This window comes from Chrysochloris asiatica, unplaced genomic scaffold (genome assembly GCF_000296735.1).
Source record: "Chrysochloris asiatica unplaced genomic scaffold, ChrAsi1.0 scaffold00069, whole genome shotgun sequence".
NCBI lineage: Eukaryota > Metazoa > Chordata > Mammalia > Afrosoricida > Chrysochloridae > Chrysochloris > Chrysochloris asiatica.
The window spans coordinates 1,784,760-1,798,531 of NW_006408587.1; the positions used below are offsets into that span (position 1 = coordinate 1,784,760).

Genomic DNA, 13,772 nt, shown 5'->3' on the forward strand with positions numbered 1-13,772 from the left:
ATTTCAAATATAAGACAACCTACTTGTAAATTTTTATTTAACATCTTTCATTTTAGATTTTAATTAATAGGTTTAATAATCCTTTAGCTCCTTTGGTGCAGTTAAATACAATTTGTCCTATATTACTCAACTTTTTAGGACTATGTGTTTTATACAAAGTGAAGTACCCCTGTATTTCAGAAGTGACAATGTGGGGGAAAAGCATGACTTCCTTTTATATTTCTTCTTGGAAATTTAAAAATGGGCATTAAGAATTTTATTCTGGATTTAAACAGGACACAGATGTTCTCTGAGCAGCTTTTAAAAATGACTGGTGCTCTACAGAGAAGGTGCCTCACTGTGTCTGTGTCATCAGGCACCTCAGGGAAGAACAGATGAGATCAGTATGTAATTATTTTGGAATTCAAGCAACATGGGTTAGTCTCCAATCCTTCCTTTATCTTTCCATGACAGTCTAAATGGTTTGATCCTTTTCTTTTGGGGAATGTAAGTGGCCGTTGATCAAGGCAGTGTTCCCAGGAGTGGGAAAAAGAGGCAAGGGGGAATTCTTTCGCCTCACAAATTTACAGCATGATCGGTTCAGTGAGATTTATAACAATACATTTACCTCATGTTTTATAGATTGTTTTTCTCCTCAACTAAGACTGACAAATAACAAAGATGAATAGTAACAGAAGCTACTCTTTATTGACTCTGTGTATTCTTTGTGTGACAGACATTATCCTGAGTACTTTAGATAACATTATGTCATTTAGTCCTCACAGTAACTCCATGACATATAAACTATTAGTCCCATGTTGTGAAAGGAACAAAAGGAGCGCTGGTGGCTTTGAACCACCAACCTTATGATTATCAGTCCAGTGCGTATCCTACAGTGCCATACCCAAATGTCTACATAAAATTAAGTTACATGTAAACCATGTAATATTTTTTAAGCAGTCTTCTATTAATAGATGTTTTTATCGTTTTCTTTGCTCATATTTCGGTATATGTATCTTTGTGTTCTAATTTCCATGGCTGTCCTTTTTATTACTTAAAGAAAAGTTTGAGGCATACATTCTTATATATGTTTTGTAATTATGTCCTTATTTAATAATTCATCATTCATATATGTAGGAATTATTACATAACAGGTTTTTTTTTTCAGGGACTGAGAGAGTTTTTATTTTTAGGGATATGTATCCTGAAGAAATTATCTGTAAATTATCTGTACTTATTTCATGTTTGAAGTTCTAAACAGATTCTTTCTTTAGTTGACATTTATTTCAGCCGCTGAAACTAGATTTAATGCTTGATTAGAATTTCACTTGCATTTAATAATGTATGTTTGAAAATATATTTTTTATTTTTAGTATGTAAGACTATGTTGTTGTTGTTGTGATGTGTCGGATCCAACTCACAGTGAACCCTGTACAGGGTTTCCGAGGCTGTAAATCTTTACGGGAGCAGAAAGCCTCATCTTTCTCCCACGGAATAGCTGGTGGTTTTGAACTGCTGACCCTGGGTTAGCAGCCCGATTTGTAACCACTATGCTACCAGAGCTCCTATGTTGTTGTTGTTAAGTGCTTTCGAGTCGGATCTGACCCATAGCGACCCTGTACGGGGTTTCCGAGGCTGTAAATCTTTATGGGAGCAGAAAGCCTTATCTTTCTCCCGCAGAGCGGCTGGTAGTTTGGAACTGCTGACGTTAAGGTTCGCAGCTTGATTCGTAACCACTACACTACCAGAGCTCCTATAGAGGATAAAAATTAGGTGTTAACAATATCCTCTCAAAGAGAGGATAAGGATTAGTATGTTATCAATAGAGTGAAATGATAGAGTTATTTAGGTCCTTTTGAACTGTTATAAAAATCTACAGAGCATTTTATTTCTGATATACTACCCTTTTACCAGGTGCTCTCAAATTTGGAATTAAGCTTTTATCACTCTAGAGAGGCGTTGTAACCTAAATAGAGAGAGAGAGGCTTTGTGTCATAATGGTCTTGGAGTCAGAGAGACTTATGTTTGAATACTGACTTTATCACTAATTAACTGTTTTAATGTCTTAAACATTGCCTTAGTTTTCTCATCTGGAAAATGGGCATAATAATCCCTGTTTCATAAATTGTGAGGGTTAAATAAAATTACGAATATATATATAGTTTAGTACAGTCCATGGCTCATTAAGTATAAGTAAGAGCTACTACTGTTACTACTAATAATCCTTGGTTTGTGACCATACTGATTTGTTAAACATTGCTTTTGGTTGATGTTCTTTACTTCCCTGACCACTGTTTTTCCTTTCCTTGATTTATTTATAGTGCAAATTGGGTATAGTAAAATTCATAGAAGCTGAACAGGTGCCTGAACTTGAAGCTGTTCTCCACCTGGTGATTGCTTCTAGTGACACACGCCATAGTGTAGCAACAGCAGCAGACCTGGAATTGAAAAGCAAGCAAAGGTAACTACTTCACTTTTACACTTTCAAAATTGAAAAGAAGTTTCTAAAAAGTCATGCAGCCCATCTTCATTCTTTTAGGATTTTGTGTAATGAGATAGTCAATAAAATGTACTTTGTATAATGAGCTATTACATCAAAAGAGGAAACTCATATATATACTTTGTTAAAGAGCAGAATTTTGTATAAGAGAAAGAAGAAAAGCCATTTGGAGATGCAATTTAAAACTCTATTGGATGGATTAGTAATGTAATCATAAAACATGAGACTGCTGGGTAGGTAAATGAAGCTTAAAGGACTGATGTTAAAAAATATATTTATATCAAAACCCAGAAGTTAATTCATTTTTGATCCTTCCTCTAGCTTAAATCATTTGATATTACCTTTAATAAAGAATATGTATATATTATAATTCATCCAATTGAAATAGGAAATTAGATCTATGAAAAAGGGGTACTGAATAAATCCTAGTTCACACAGGAGGAAATGCAAATATTAAATAACTCAGAAGTATTTCTGCATAAAAAATTAAATCAGTGTAAAATAAACCAATGGTAATGCCAGTTTATATCCACTGGTAAACAAATTATACAGTAGTCAGTTGTTTCTGTTGGTTAAAACTGCCACTCATGCCTTGTTGACTGATATTATACGTTGAAATAACTTTCAGAAAGCAGTTAGTAGTAACTAATGAATCATGAGATTATTTATACTCTTATCTAAATTTTACTTCTGGGAATTTATCCTAAGGAAGTAATTCAAAGTATAAAAAAGATTATTTTTAGAAAAATGTTACATATCTGTTGGGTATATCATTATCTATAATCATTAAAAAATGGAAACATTTAATTTTCTATATAGGGAAATAGTTAAATTGTATCTATGGCTTTATAGAATATTACATATCTGCTAAGATAATAATAAAAATAACGTAACAACCCTGGTGGCGCCTGGGTTAAATATTGAACTGCTAACTCAAAGGTTGGTGGTTCAAATCTACCAGCTGCTCGAGACTATCTGTGCCTGTTAGTATTTCATTTCAGAACCCTCAAGTAGCAGTTCTGCTCTGTCCTACAGGATAGCTATGAGTCAGAATTGACTCGATGGCAATGGGTGGTGGATTATAGAAAAATCCAAATTACTCTCAAGTAATATTAAATATGGAGTTCTGGTGTGGCACTGTAGAATAAAGCATTGGACTTCAGAGTTGGTATGAACCATAAGGTCAGCAGTTCAAATCCACCAGCTGCTCCTTGGGACGCCTATACAGGCTTGCCATGACTTGGAAGCAACCCTATGTTACAACAGATGTTAAGTGAGTAAGGCAGAATACAAAGTGGTGTGTGTACGTGGTAGAAGTCAGTGGAATGTGGATGTGGTAATAAAGCTTTGTAAAGGTAACATATACTTTAATTTTGCATCTAAAAATGTCATAAACTGTGTGTATCAGATTGAAGAAAATCTTTGTTATGTCTTAGATTGCTTGTTGAAATATAAACAGTATGTGGTGGTGGGAAAGGGCTTACTAGAAGGCAGGTGAGGCGGCACAGAGGAGAGGAGGATGTGTTGATCATGGAGTAATTCTGAATATACTTCTTTCTGATTGTATGCATTTGGGAGATTCATTTGACTGGGCTGGACTGATTGCAGAGGGTTGGGAGCCAGTCACCAATCTCATTATATCATAATTTACCTTATTTTAGGGCCCAGTTGGGAATAAGTTAGTTAATATTGGCAACATAGCAGACATTCATGGCTCAGTGGTAGAATTCTCTTCTTTCACTCAGGATACCTTGGTTCAGTTCCTGGCCAATGCCCCTTGAGCTCAGCCACCATCCATAAGTAATTTCAGGCTTGCATGTTGCTATGATGGTGAACATCTATCAGTGGAGTTTCTAGACTACAATGGACTAGGAAGAAATACCTGGCTATCTTCTTCTGAAAAATCAACCAGAAAGCCCTTGGGTCGCATGGTCCAATATCCCTGTACTTTGAGTTGCTGAGTTGTAGGCTGACTGTAGCCATGGCAGTTAATGCCAACAAAAATGGTAGCATGTCTACTGTGTAGAATTAGTTATCAAAACTGCAAGTGTATTCTGGTAGATACAGAAAGAGGGGGCGCTGAGAATCATAATGGCACAATATTAGAGAAATAGGAGAGGCTGGTGCATATGATTAGTGTGGAGGGTTGAATTACACCTAAAGGTACCGCGCATAAGTAAAGTCTCTTGATCTACTTCCAAAAAAGTGACTATTTAAAACCTGTGGAGCACAGTTATTCAGAACCACCTGGTGTAGCCGTGTGCCAGAATCAACTCAGTGACAACTGAGTATTTTTATAGGCGTTCTAGAGTTGTCACTGTAATGGGTAAATATTTTTAAAAATTAAAAAAAAAAAAAAATCTTTTCCTTACCACTTTTGAGTATCTTAAGTGATTAAAATTGAAGAGCTCAGTATCTCAGAATCATGCCTTGGTCTTGATTATACTGTAGATTTGTTGTGTTGGAACTGCTTTATGATGCTGACCCTGAGAACCCACCTATATAGGAACACAGTCCAGTTTTCTTACGTGGTCTATAAATTGGACTAATCTTGATAAAAATTGGTCCCTTTCCTTCTCTTTTGTGTTGTTTGTTGTGCATTTCATCTGTGTGTCAAACATTTTCTTGCTAGGTGCCCTTAAGTCAGTTGTGACTCATAGCAACCCTATATAGGGTTTCCAAGAGTGTCTGGTGAGTTTGAACTGCTGACCTTGCAGTTCAAACTGACCTTGTGATCAGTCTAGCGCATTAACTTGCAGCGCCACACCAGGACTCCTGAAACATTTTTACTTGGTAGCAAATATTGGAACTTTGATTTTTTGGAAATAATTGCTGGAGGAAAAAACTTTATATAATTTTATAATAAGTCTTGTTGAAACTTTTTGTAGCTTAATTGACTGGAATAATCCTGCCATCATTAATAAGATGTATAAGGTATACCTTGGAGATATACCACTGAAGACAAAAGAGGTAGGTTGTTTTGGTTTGTTTTCTCACAGCATTATAAAAATTTTGTTAACATGAACTATATATATTTGTACATTTTCTCTGTAGCTATTTTATTTTGATTTGAGCTGAATATGTTATAGGAAACAGTTTTGAAGACTTGCTACTCTAGGTTAAAATCTCGGGGTAATTTAATTTTCCTGATTTGTTGTTTTCCAGTCAGATGCTTAAATAATGATAATACATTGTCTAGATCGGGGTCAAAGACTTATTCTGTAAATATTTTAGGGTTTTTGGGCATACAATCTCTTTTGCTGCAGCTATATAACTGTCTTTGTAATGTGAAAGCATCCATAAACAATATGTAATTGAATGAGAGTGGCTGTGTTTAGTAAAACTTTATGGCCCCTAAAGTTTGAATTTAATAATTTTCATGTGTAACACAATATTATTATTTTTAAATCATTTTAAAAATGTAAAAACTATTCTTAACTCATAGGCCTTACAAAGGGCCAGATTTGGGCTGTGAGCCTTATTACTTTGCTTCTAACAATAAGTGAGTTTTTAGGAAGCCTTAAAAAAAGATGTTTGCTTAATGACGTGGTTCTGTTTCGTTCTCTGTGTTTGTAAGTATTCAAAGTCCTAGGCATTCAGAGTCTATTTGTTTTATTTACTTACTTGCTTCTTAAGCCATAATTAGTTATTTAAAAATCATATTAACTTCATTCAGATTAAATTGAGTGTGGTGTAGCAGAAAGAACAATATATTGGGAACCCCACCCCACTATGCACCTTTTTACAGCCCCCCGCACCCCATCACTCCCCCGCAGGATTCTAGTCTTGACTTTATCACTGATTAACTGCACATGAGTGTGTTGGAGAGGGATGATATGGCTAATCATAGACCTTCTCTTGGCTTCATGTTTTTATGAAGACAATGAATGGGTTGGATTAGATCAGTGGTTCTGTGTGTATCCCAGGGAATCCTGTGAGGGTCACAGAGAGTCTTTTAGGGGGTCCATGAAAGCAAAACTTAATACTAAGAAATAATTTACCTTTTTTACTGTATTTTGCACTGATGGTGCAAAAACAGTGGTGTGGTATAACTGCTGGGGTCTTAGCATGAATCAAAACTGTGTCATCAAACAATACTAACAGTTGTATTCTTCACTGCCATACTCTCAGGTTAAGAAATGAAAAAGTCCAGGCTTCATTTAAGAATATGCTTGATGAAGCATTCAGTGATTAATTTTAGTAAATCTCTATCCCAGATTCACATCTTTTTTTAATACTCTGTGTGACATAGTAGAAAAGTACAAATGAAACATGTTGCATACCTAATTTTGTGAAAAAGTACTTGTGCAACTGAGTAGCATGTTGAACTACCACCTTTTTTCTTGAAACACTATTTTTGCTTGAAGGCAAACTGGTGATTAAGACTTGGATAGTTGGCATATGCTTTTTCTAAAATGAAAACATGAAGTCATTTAAAAAAAAAGATCAGTACCATTAGCAATAATAAAAATTCTGTTTCTTGCAGAAATTATAATTTTGGAAACTTGTATTTAGTCTTGAGTGCTTGTCAGTACTCCTGGGTTTTCTGATGAGTTGTTGGTGATATTGTTCTACAATGTAACATTTATATAATTTAGTGACCCAATATTTACTAACTGACCTCTGACGTTAGAAAACCATGCAAGGGTAAAAATATATTCAAAGTGTAAGATACACCATTAAATTTAGTGTAACAGTATGCAAAGTCCATTAATAGGGTTTCTAGCCCATGTTACAACTTTAAGAAACTGTTATTTGTTCAATTGTCATGTAACATCAAAGAACATTCACAATTATCTGAAAAGGCTAAAATCATTCCCTCTTCGGATTACTTATCAGTGTGAGGCTGGGTTGGCTTCTTTTTTCTCTCGTGTACTTCACCCACAACAACACATAGAAGGCAGAGCAAATATAAGAATCCAGCTGACTGCTACTAAAGTGGATACTGAAGATATGTGCAAAAAATAGAAAATGATGCGACTTCTCTCACTACATTTGGGAAGTATAATTTAAAGTGTCACTTAGAGAATCTATAATTGGTGTATGATTTTTGAATGAATAAATATTGAAGTATTTCTCAGTTTTAATTTTTATATTGATAGGTATGTTGATGTAAACAAAATCACTTTGGAGTCATCAGTAATTTTTAAGAATGTAAAGAGGTCGTGAAACAAAAGTTTGTGAACTGAATTGGATGATTTCTCATGACTTTTTCAGTTCAAATTAATTTTGAAATACTGAGATTTAATGAAGCATATTTTGACAGGGAGCAGTTCTGAAGCCAGAGTTGAAAAGGGACCCAGTCAGTACAAGAGTCAAGTTAAAGATTGTCCCTCATCTCCTTCGTTCTAGACAAGCTGCTGAAACGTTCCCAGCTAATATTCAGGTAAGTTGTTATTTCCAGAGAAAAAATGACCTATCTGTAAATTTTATGTCTATTTAATTAGAGACCAAACCAAAACCACTACCATCATGGTAATACTGACTCATAGTGACAGGTTTATAGGACAGGATAGACTGCTTCACACAATTTCTGATACAGTAACTCTTGATGAAGCAGTTTTGTCTTTCTCCCTGGCCGGGTTGAATTGCTGACATTTGGGTTAGTTCAAACAACCCACTGCTTAGCCATCTGGGCCACCAGGGCTTCTTTAATTAGGGAATGGACTACGGAAATGGCTATTCACTAGGTTGTTTTGCTGTTGCTGATAAGGGCTGTTGAGTTGCTTCCAACTCATAGTGGCTCTGCATAGCTTCCAGGGAGTGGCTGGTGGGTTTGAGTAGCCAACCTTTAGGCTAGCAGTCCAGTCAGTAGATAGGTTGTTGTATATAACAGGAGTAATGAGATTCAACCTTTTTTTTATTTTGCAGAATTTATTTAAAAATTTTCTTACAGAATGCACAATCATGTGGTTACCATTCTTTCTAAATGATAATAATCCTTTTCAAACAATTTTTTTTCCTGTGACTTTTCTCAAAAATGGTACGATCAGAAACTTCATCTGTGAAGTGGAACACCTGTGAGTCTTAGCTGTGTGCTTGATAATGGGTTTCAGTGCTCAGCTGAAGCCCATATCAAGCCAGCAGCCCAAATCCTCTTGATTCTGTTTTTTGTCTTCGTCTCTCCATGCCTAATACTCATACTCAGACTCATTTTTGTTTTCATTGTTGCAGAAGTCTTCTGCCTGTTTCCAATTCTGCCCACTTGTAGTCTGTTCTTTATATTGCCACCAGAATTATTATTATTTATTAAAACTTTTATTGTGAATTGAGTGATAGTTTACATGGGAGAACATTGGTTTTGCACTCAACCTGTCATATTTTATTTCATTAAAATGACTGCAATCCCCTCCATGCATCATCATCAGTATCGGTTAATAGTATTTGCTTCTATTCTTTTTTTTTAATGTACATAAAAACATGCAGGAAAAAAACAAAAACAAAAAAACCATGCAGGAATATATAATCATATAAACAACCAAAGGGCACACTCTGCAAACCAGCCTCCTGTCCGCCAGCACACAGGCTTTCTTTTTACGTGAGTCAGTCTTTTTCCGTGAGTCACTCTCTCCATGCCAGCACCTCTGCCAACATCTCTGGTGTCCCTGCTTCTCTGGTTAGGGTCCCACATTTCCTTCATGCTCTTCTCCCTTGATGGTGCTAGGGTCCATTGTCCCTGGAATGTAAGGTTAACTACTACCACTTTTTGTTACACTACTTCAGCCTTTATAGTTGTGACAATCGCAATTAATCATGATAATAATGATCATTGAATCAAAAAGAATTCTGTCCCCATCTCCTTTCACCAGACTCATCTAGACAAGATGAAAACTATTCAGTGGGGATTCTGCCTCCCCCGCCACCCCACACGCACACATACTCTGACACTAAACTACCTCTTGAAAACTTGTAAGCCAGCCACTTCATGGCTTTATAGCCCCCCTCCCTCCCATTTTAGGTAGCCAATGTCTAAGTTGCCCATCCTATCAACCATGATTATAGAGAGGATAGGGTTGATCCTTGATATGAAGATTCCTTCTTTCATGGTTGATATTTTGACCTGCTATATCCATAAGTGTAGGTCAAGTTCATCAAATTTTATCTATTTACACTTGCTTCCTTTACCAAATTTCTTTATCTTCCTCTAGTTGAGTTCTTATCATCAAGCCATCAATGCTAGGTCAAGTGGGTACTGTCTGCAAGTTCGGGCATTCTTGTGTGTCTCCCGTCACTTCGTATCAGCTGGGAGCTTTGGTCTCAGCTCTAGTGCTCTATGGCTAGGCCAGTGTCAATGGTCTCAGGAGTTCCCAAGTCTCCCCAAACTTCGGACCAATCAGCCTTTCCTCTTCTCTTTGTCATCTCAAGATTGACAGTAGTCTGTAGAACGTGGTTGAACTCAGCCCATATCTTCATTGTTGCCTTTCCCCCTCTTCCACTCACCAGTAGACCAATATGGTCACCAGCAAGCTTACGTACCTGCTTGTGTGTTCCCTTTGAGTTTCAGTCTTGGAATGGTGTTTGTATTGAAGGGACTTGATTTCTTGTCTTAATAACTCCCCAGAGAACAGCTTGCTTGTTCTTATAATTGCCAAACAGACTTCTATTTTTGTTTTTTTTCTGGCTGGTCTTTCTTCCAAGATGTATCTGTTGTTCTTCTAGCTACTCTGGGCTGGTCTACATGTCCTTTCAGGTGGGAATGTCCCACCTCAGAAGCTTCTGGATGGGGCTTAGGGTTCCACTGAAGGTCCTATAAACTACAAAGGCTCTGCAAGAAGCCTATTTAGCTGGGCAAATTCAAGAATCCCTCTTAGGTATTCCAATCAATTATAGGCTAAAGACGGGCTTACAAGCTTTCTATAATCAAGTTTCTATAGTCATATTTTTTTCTATCCCACTCAAATGTCGTATTTTACAAAAGTGGGCAAGGAAACCAATTATCCATAACACACCAGAATTATTTTTGCAGTTAGAAGTCCTTGTAATCTTTATTAGTGAAGGATATATGGACCCCTCCAAAAAAACCCTTGGCTTTTTATGCAAGTGTTGATCAGCTGAGCTCTGGAGGCAGATAGATGTAAATAAAATTTTGTTTTCATTAGTTATCTGTGTTAGATATAAAATAAATAAAAAATAAGTTTGATATAAAAACATCAGAGTGATGTTGTTAGGACTGAGTGGTGTAATGGGTAGAACACTGTGGGTTATTATACTAAGTTAGTTATTAAGTTCTTAGTAAGTGGTGAAATGCTAGCATTTATTTTTTTTCTGGTGTCAGCTCTTGTCACTCCTTGGCCTACCCTTTATATTCCAACAAGGAATTATAGCCCCTCAAAGGCACTGTTTTTATGTCTCTTTGTCTCTGCTCCTGATGCTCATCTCTGCCTTGCATGGCTCACTCTCCCTCTTAGCCAGGTATACACTGATTCTTGATTTAGCATTTGCTCAAATACTCTACCTTAATATCAGAAACATTTCCTATTTCTGCCTCTCTTCCTTTTTAACTCCCAAAGTGAGTGCATTCTCCTTTGTGTTTTCAGTATGTAATAGACAAGACTTCTCTCTTAGCTTAGCTCCTACTTGAGGCTGATCTGTTTATGTGCTGTTCCCTCCCCGCCCCCTAGATAATAAAATCTTATTCTCAGTTCATGGAATATTGTAAGCACCCCAGTATTTGAATACTTTAAAATGTTCTATTATGTGTCATCATAAACCTAACATTTTACAGAGCTGTTTGGATTTCAGCACCCAGGTACTAATTCTCTGACAGTTTCTTGATATGTTTGGCTCAGAAAACTATGGTCATAGTAAGGCTACATTAAATACTAAATTGCTGGAATCTGAACAATAAGTTGTTGTTAGGTGCCATCGAGTTGGCACAAACTCATAGTGACCCTGTGCACAACAGAGTAAAATACTGCTCGATCCTGGGCCAACCTCACAATCATTGCCACACTTCAGACCATTGATGCTGCCACTTTGCCAGGCTATCTCACTGAGGGTCTTCCTCTTTTTCTCTGATCATCCACCTTACCAAACATGATATCCTTCTCCAGTGACTGGTCCCTCCTGACAATATGTTCGAAGTATGAGAGACGAGTAGTGATGGTTTATCTGAGCAAAATGAAGTCTTTGGCAACTTCAATCTTTTATCCATTGATAATGTTGTTTATAGGTCCAGTGCTGAGGATTTTTATTTTCTTCACATTGATAAGCAATCCATACCGAAGGCTGTGGTCTTTGATCTTCATCACAAAGTATTTTAAGCCCTCTTCACTTTCAGCAAGCAAAGTTGTGTCATCTGCATATTGCAGTTTGTTAATGAGTCTTCCTCCAATCCTGATTCCACATTTTTCTTCATATTACCCAACTTCTTGGATTATTTGCTTAGCATACAGGTTGAATAAGTACGGTGAAAGAATACAACCCTGATGCACACTTTTCCATATTTTAAATCCTTTGGTGTTCCCTTGTTCTGTTTGAACAACTGCCTCTTGGTCCATGTACAAGTTGCTCATGAGCACAATTAAGTGTTCCTGAATACTAATACTTTGCAGTGTTGTCCATAGCTTGTCATGATCCACACAATCAAAAGCCTTTGTATAGTCAATAAAGCACAGGTAACCATCTTTCTGGTATTCTCTGCTTTCAGCCAAGATCCATCTGATGTTAGCAATACTATCCCTTGTTCCACATCCTCTTCTGAATCCAACTTGAATCTCTGAAAGTTCTCTGTTAATGTATGGTTGAAGCTGTTTCTGTATTGCCTTTAGTAAAACTTTACTCATATGGGATATCAGTGATATTGTCTGATGATTTCTGTATTCTGTTGGGTCACCTCTCTTTGGAAGGGGCCCACATACAGATCTCTTCCAATCAGTTGGTTAGGTAGTTGTCTTCCAAATATTTTGGCATAAATGAGTGAGTACCTCCAGTGCCACCTCACTTTGTTGAAAGAGTTCGATTTGTATTCCATCAATTCCTGGTGCCTTGTTCTATGCCAATGCCTTAAGTGCACCTTGGATTTCCTTCAGGATCAGTTACTCTTGATCATATGCTACCTCTTGAAATGATTGAACATTGACCATTTCCTTTTGGTCCAGTGACTCTGTTTATTCCTTCCATCTTCTTTTGATGCTTTCTGCATTATTCAATAATTTGCTCAGAGAACTTTCAATAACGCAAGTCAAGGCTTAAATTTTTTTTTCTTGAGTTCCCTCAGATTGATAAATGCTGAGCGAGTTATTCCCTTTTGCTTTTCTAACTCCAGGTCTTTTGCACACTTTAGTACAATGTTCTAATACTTCCTAAATGTGTACACTTTATTGTAGTGGGAACAACAATGAGTTCAAATTTAGAAACAATTGTGAGGATGGCAAAGACCGGGCAGTGTTTCGTTTTGTTTTATATAGGGTTGCTATGAGTTGCAACTAAATTGACACCACCTGACAGCAACATATGTTTTGAAAATAAGTCCAGCTTATATTGAATATAGCGAAAGACAGGCATTGCCCTTAACCCATAAACATTCTGCCTCTTATATTCCTATTTCTAATGTTGGTATTTTGAGTTACGGTGTTGGAGGAGAATATTAAAAGTGCCATGGGCTGCCAAATGAAACAACAGATCTGTATTGGAAGAAGTGCAGCCAGAGTGCTCCTTGGAAGCCAGGATGGCTAAACTTCCTCTTTCATACTTCAGATATATTGTCAGGAGGGACCATTTGCTTGTGAAGGATATCATGTTTGGTAAGGTGGAGGGTCAGAGAAAAAGAGGAGGACCCCCATAGAAATGGATTGGCAAAGTGCTAGCATCAATATGCTCAAGCGTGGCAATAATTGTGAGGTTGACCCAGGATTGGGCATTTGTGTATTTGTTCTGCTGCAACAACAGCAACAACAATGTTGGTATTTCTATTTTATAGATAGTTTCTCCTCCCCTTTCTTCTCCAAGTCTCAGTCAATCAGAGTCGTCCAATGTATCATGTAGGGGAACCTCTTTCATGATACCACCACCTTTAACTAAGCCTCACAGTGAGTGTGAAATGTAATTTTTTCCCTCCCACAAACTATTAGATTTCTATTTAATTCTTCTTTTGTATCTATTATCTGATCCTGTTAATCCATATAAGGTATTATCAGATTAATTTTCTAAAAGATGTCTGTTTCAAATGATGTCTTACTCTATTATTTTTAATTTATGTACATTTTAACTCTTAACAAGACTGAGTGTTTTGATAGCAATGCTTGCCTTATTTATATCTCATTATGTAGGGTCATGGAGTCCTGGTGTGGCG

At 36.7% G+C, this 13,772-nt stretch overlaps 1 protein-coding gene across 1 annotated transcript in view; it reads left to right on the top strand.

Moving 5' to 3' along the window:
• KIAA0368 (KIAA0368 ortholog) overlaps window positions 1-13,772 on the top strand; it is a 115,841-nt gene that overhangs the window by 11,755 nt on the left and 90,314 nt on the right. The window contains exons 6-8 of the mRNA XM_006864672.1: window positions 2,301-2,440; window positions 5,368-5,449; window positions 7,746-7,865. Of these exons, the coding sequence (XP_006864734.1) occupies window positions 2,301-2,440; window positions 5,368-5,449; window positions 7,746-7,865 (342 nt within the window). The remainder of the gene's footprint in view (window positions 1-2,300; window positions 2,441-5,367; window positions 5,450-7,745; window positions 7,866-13,772) is intronic.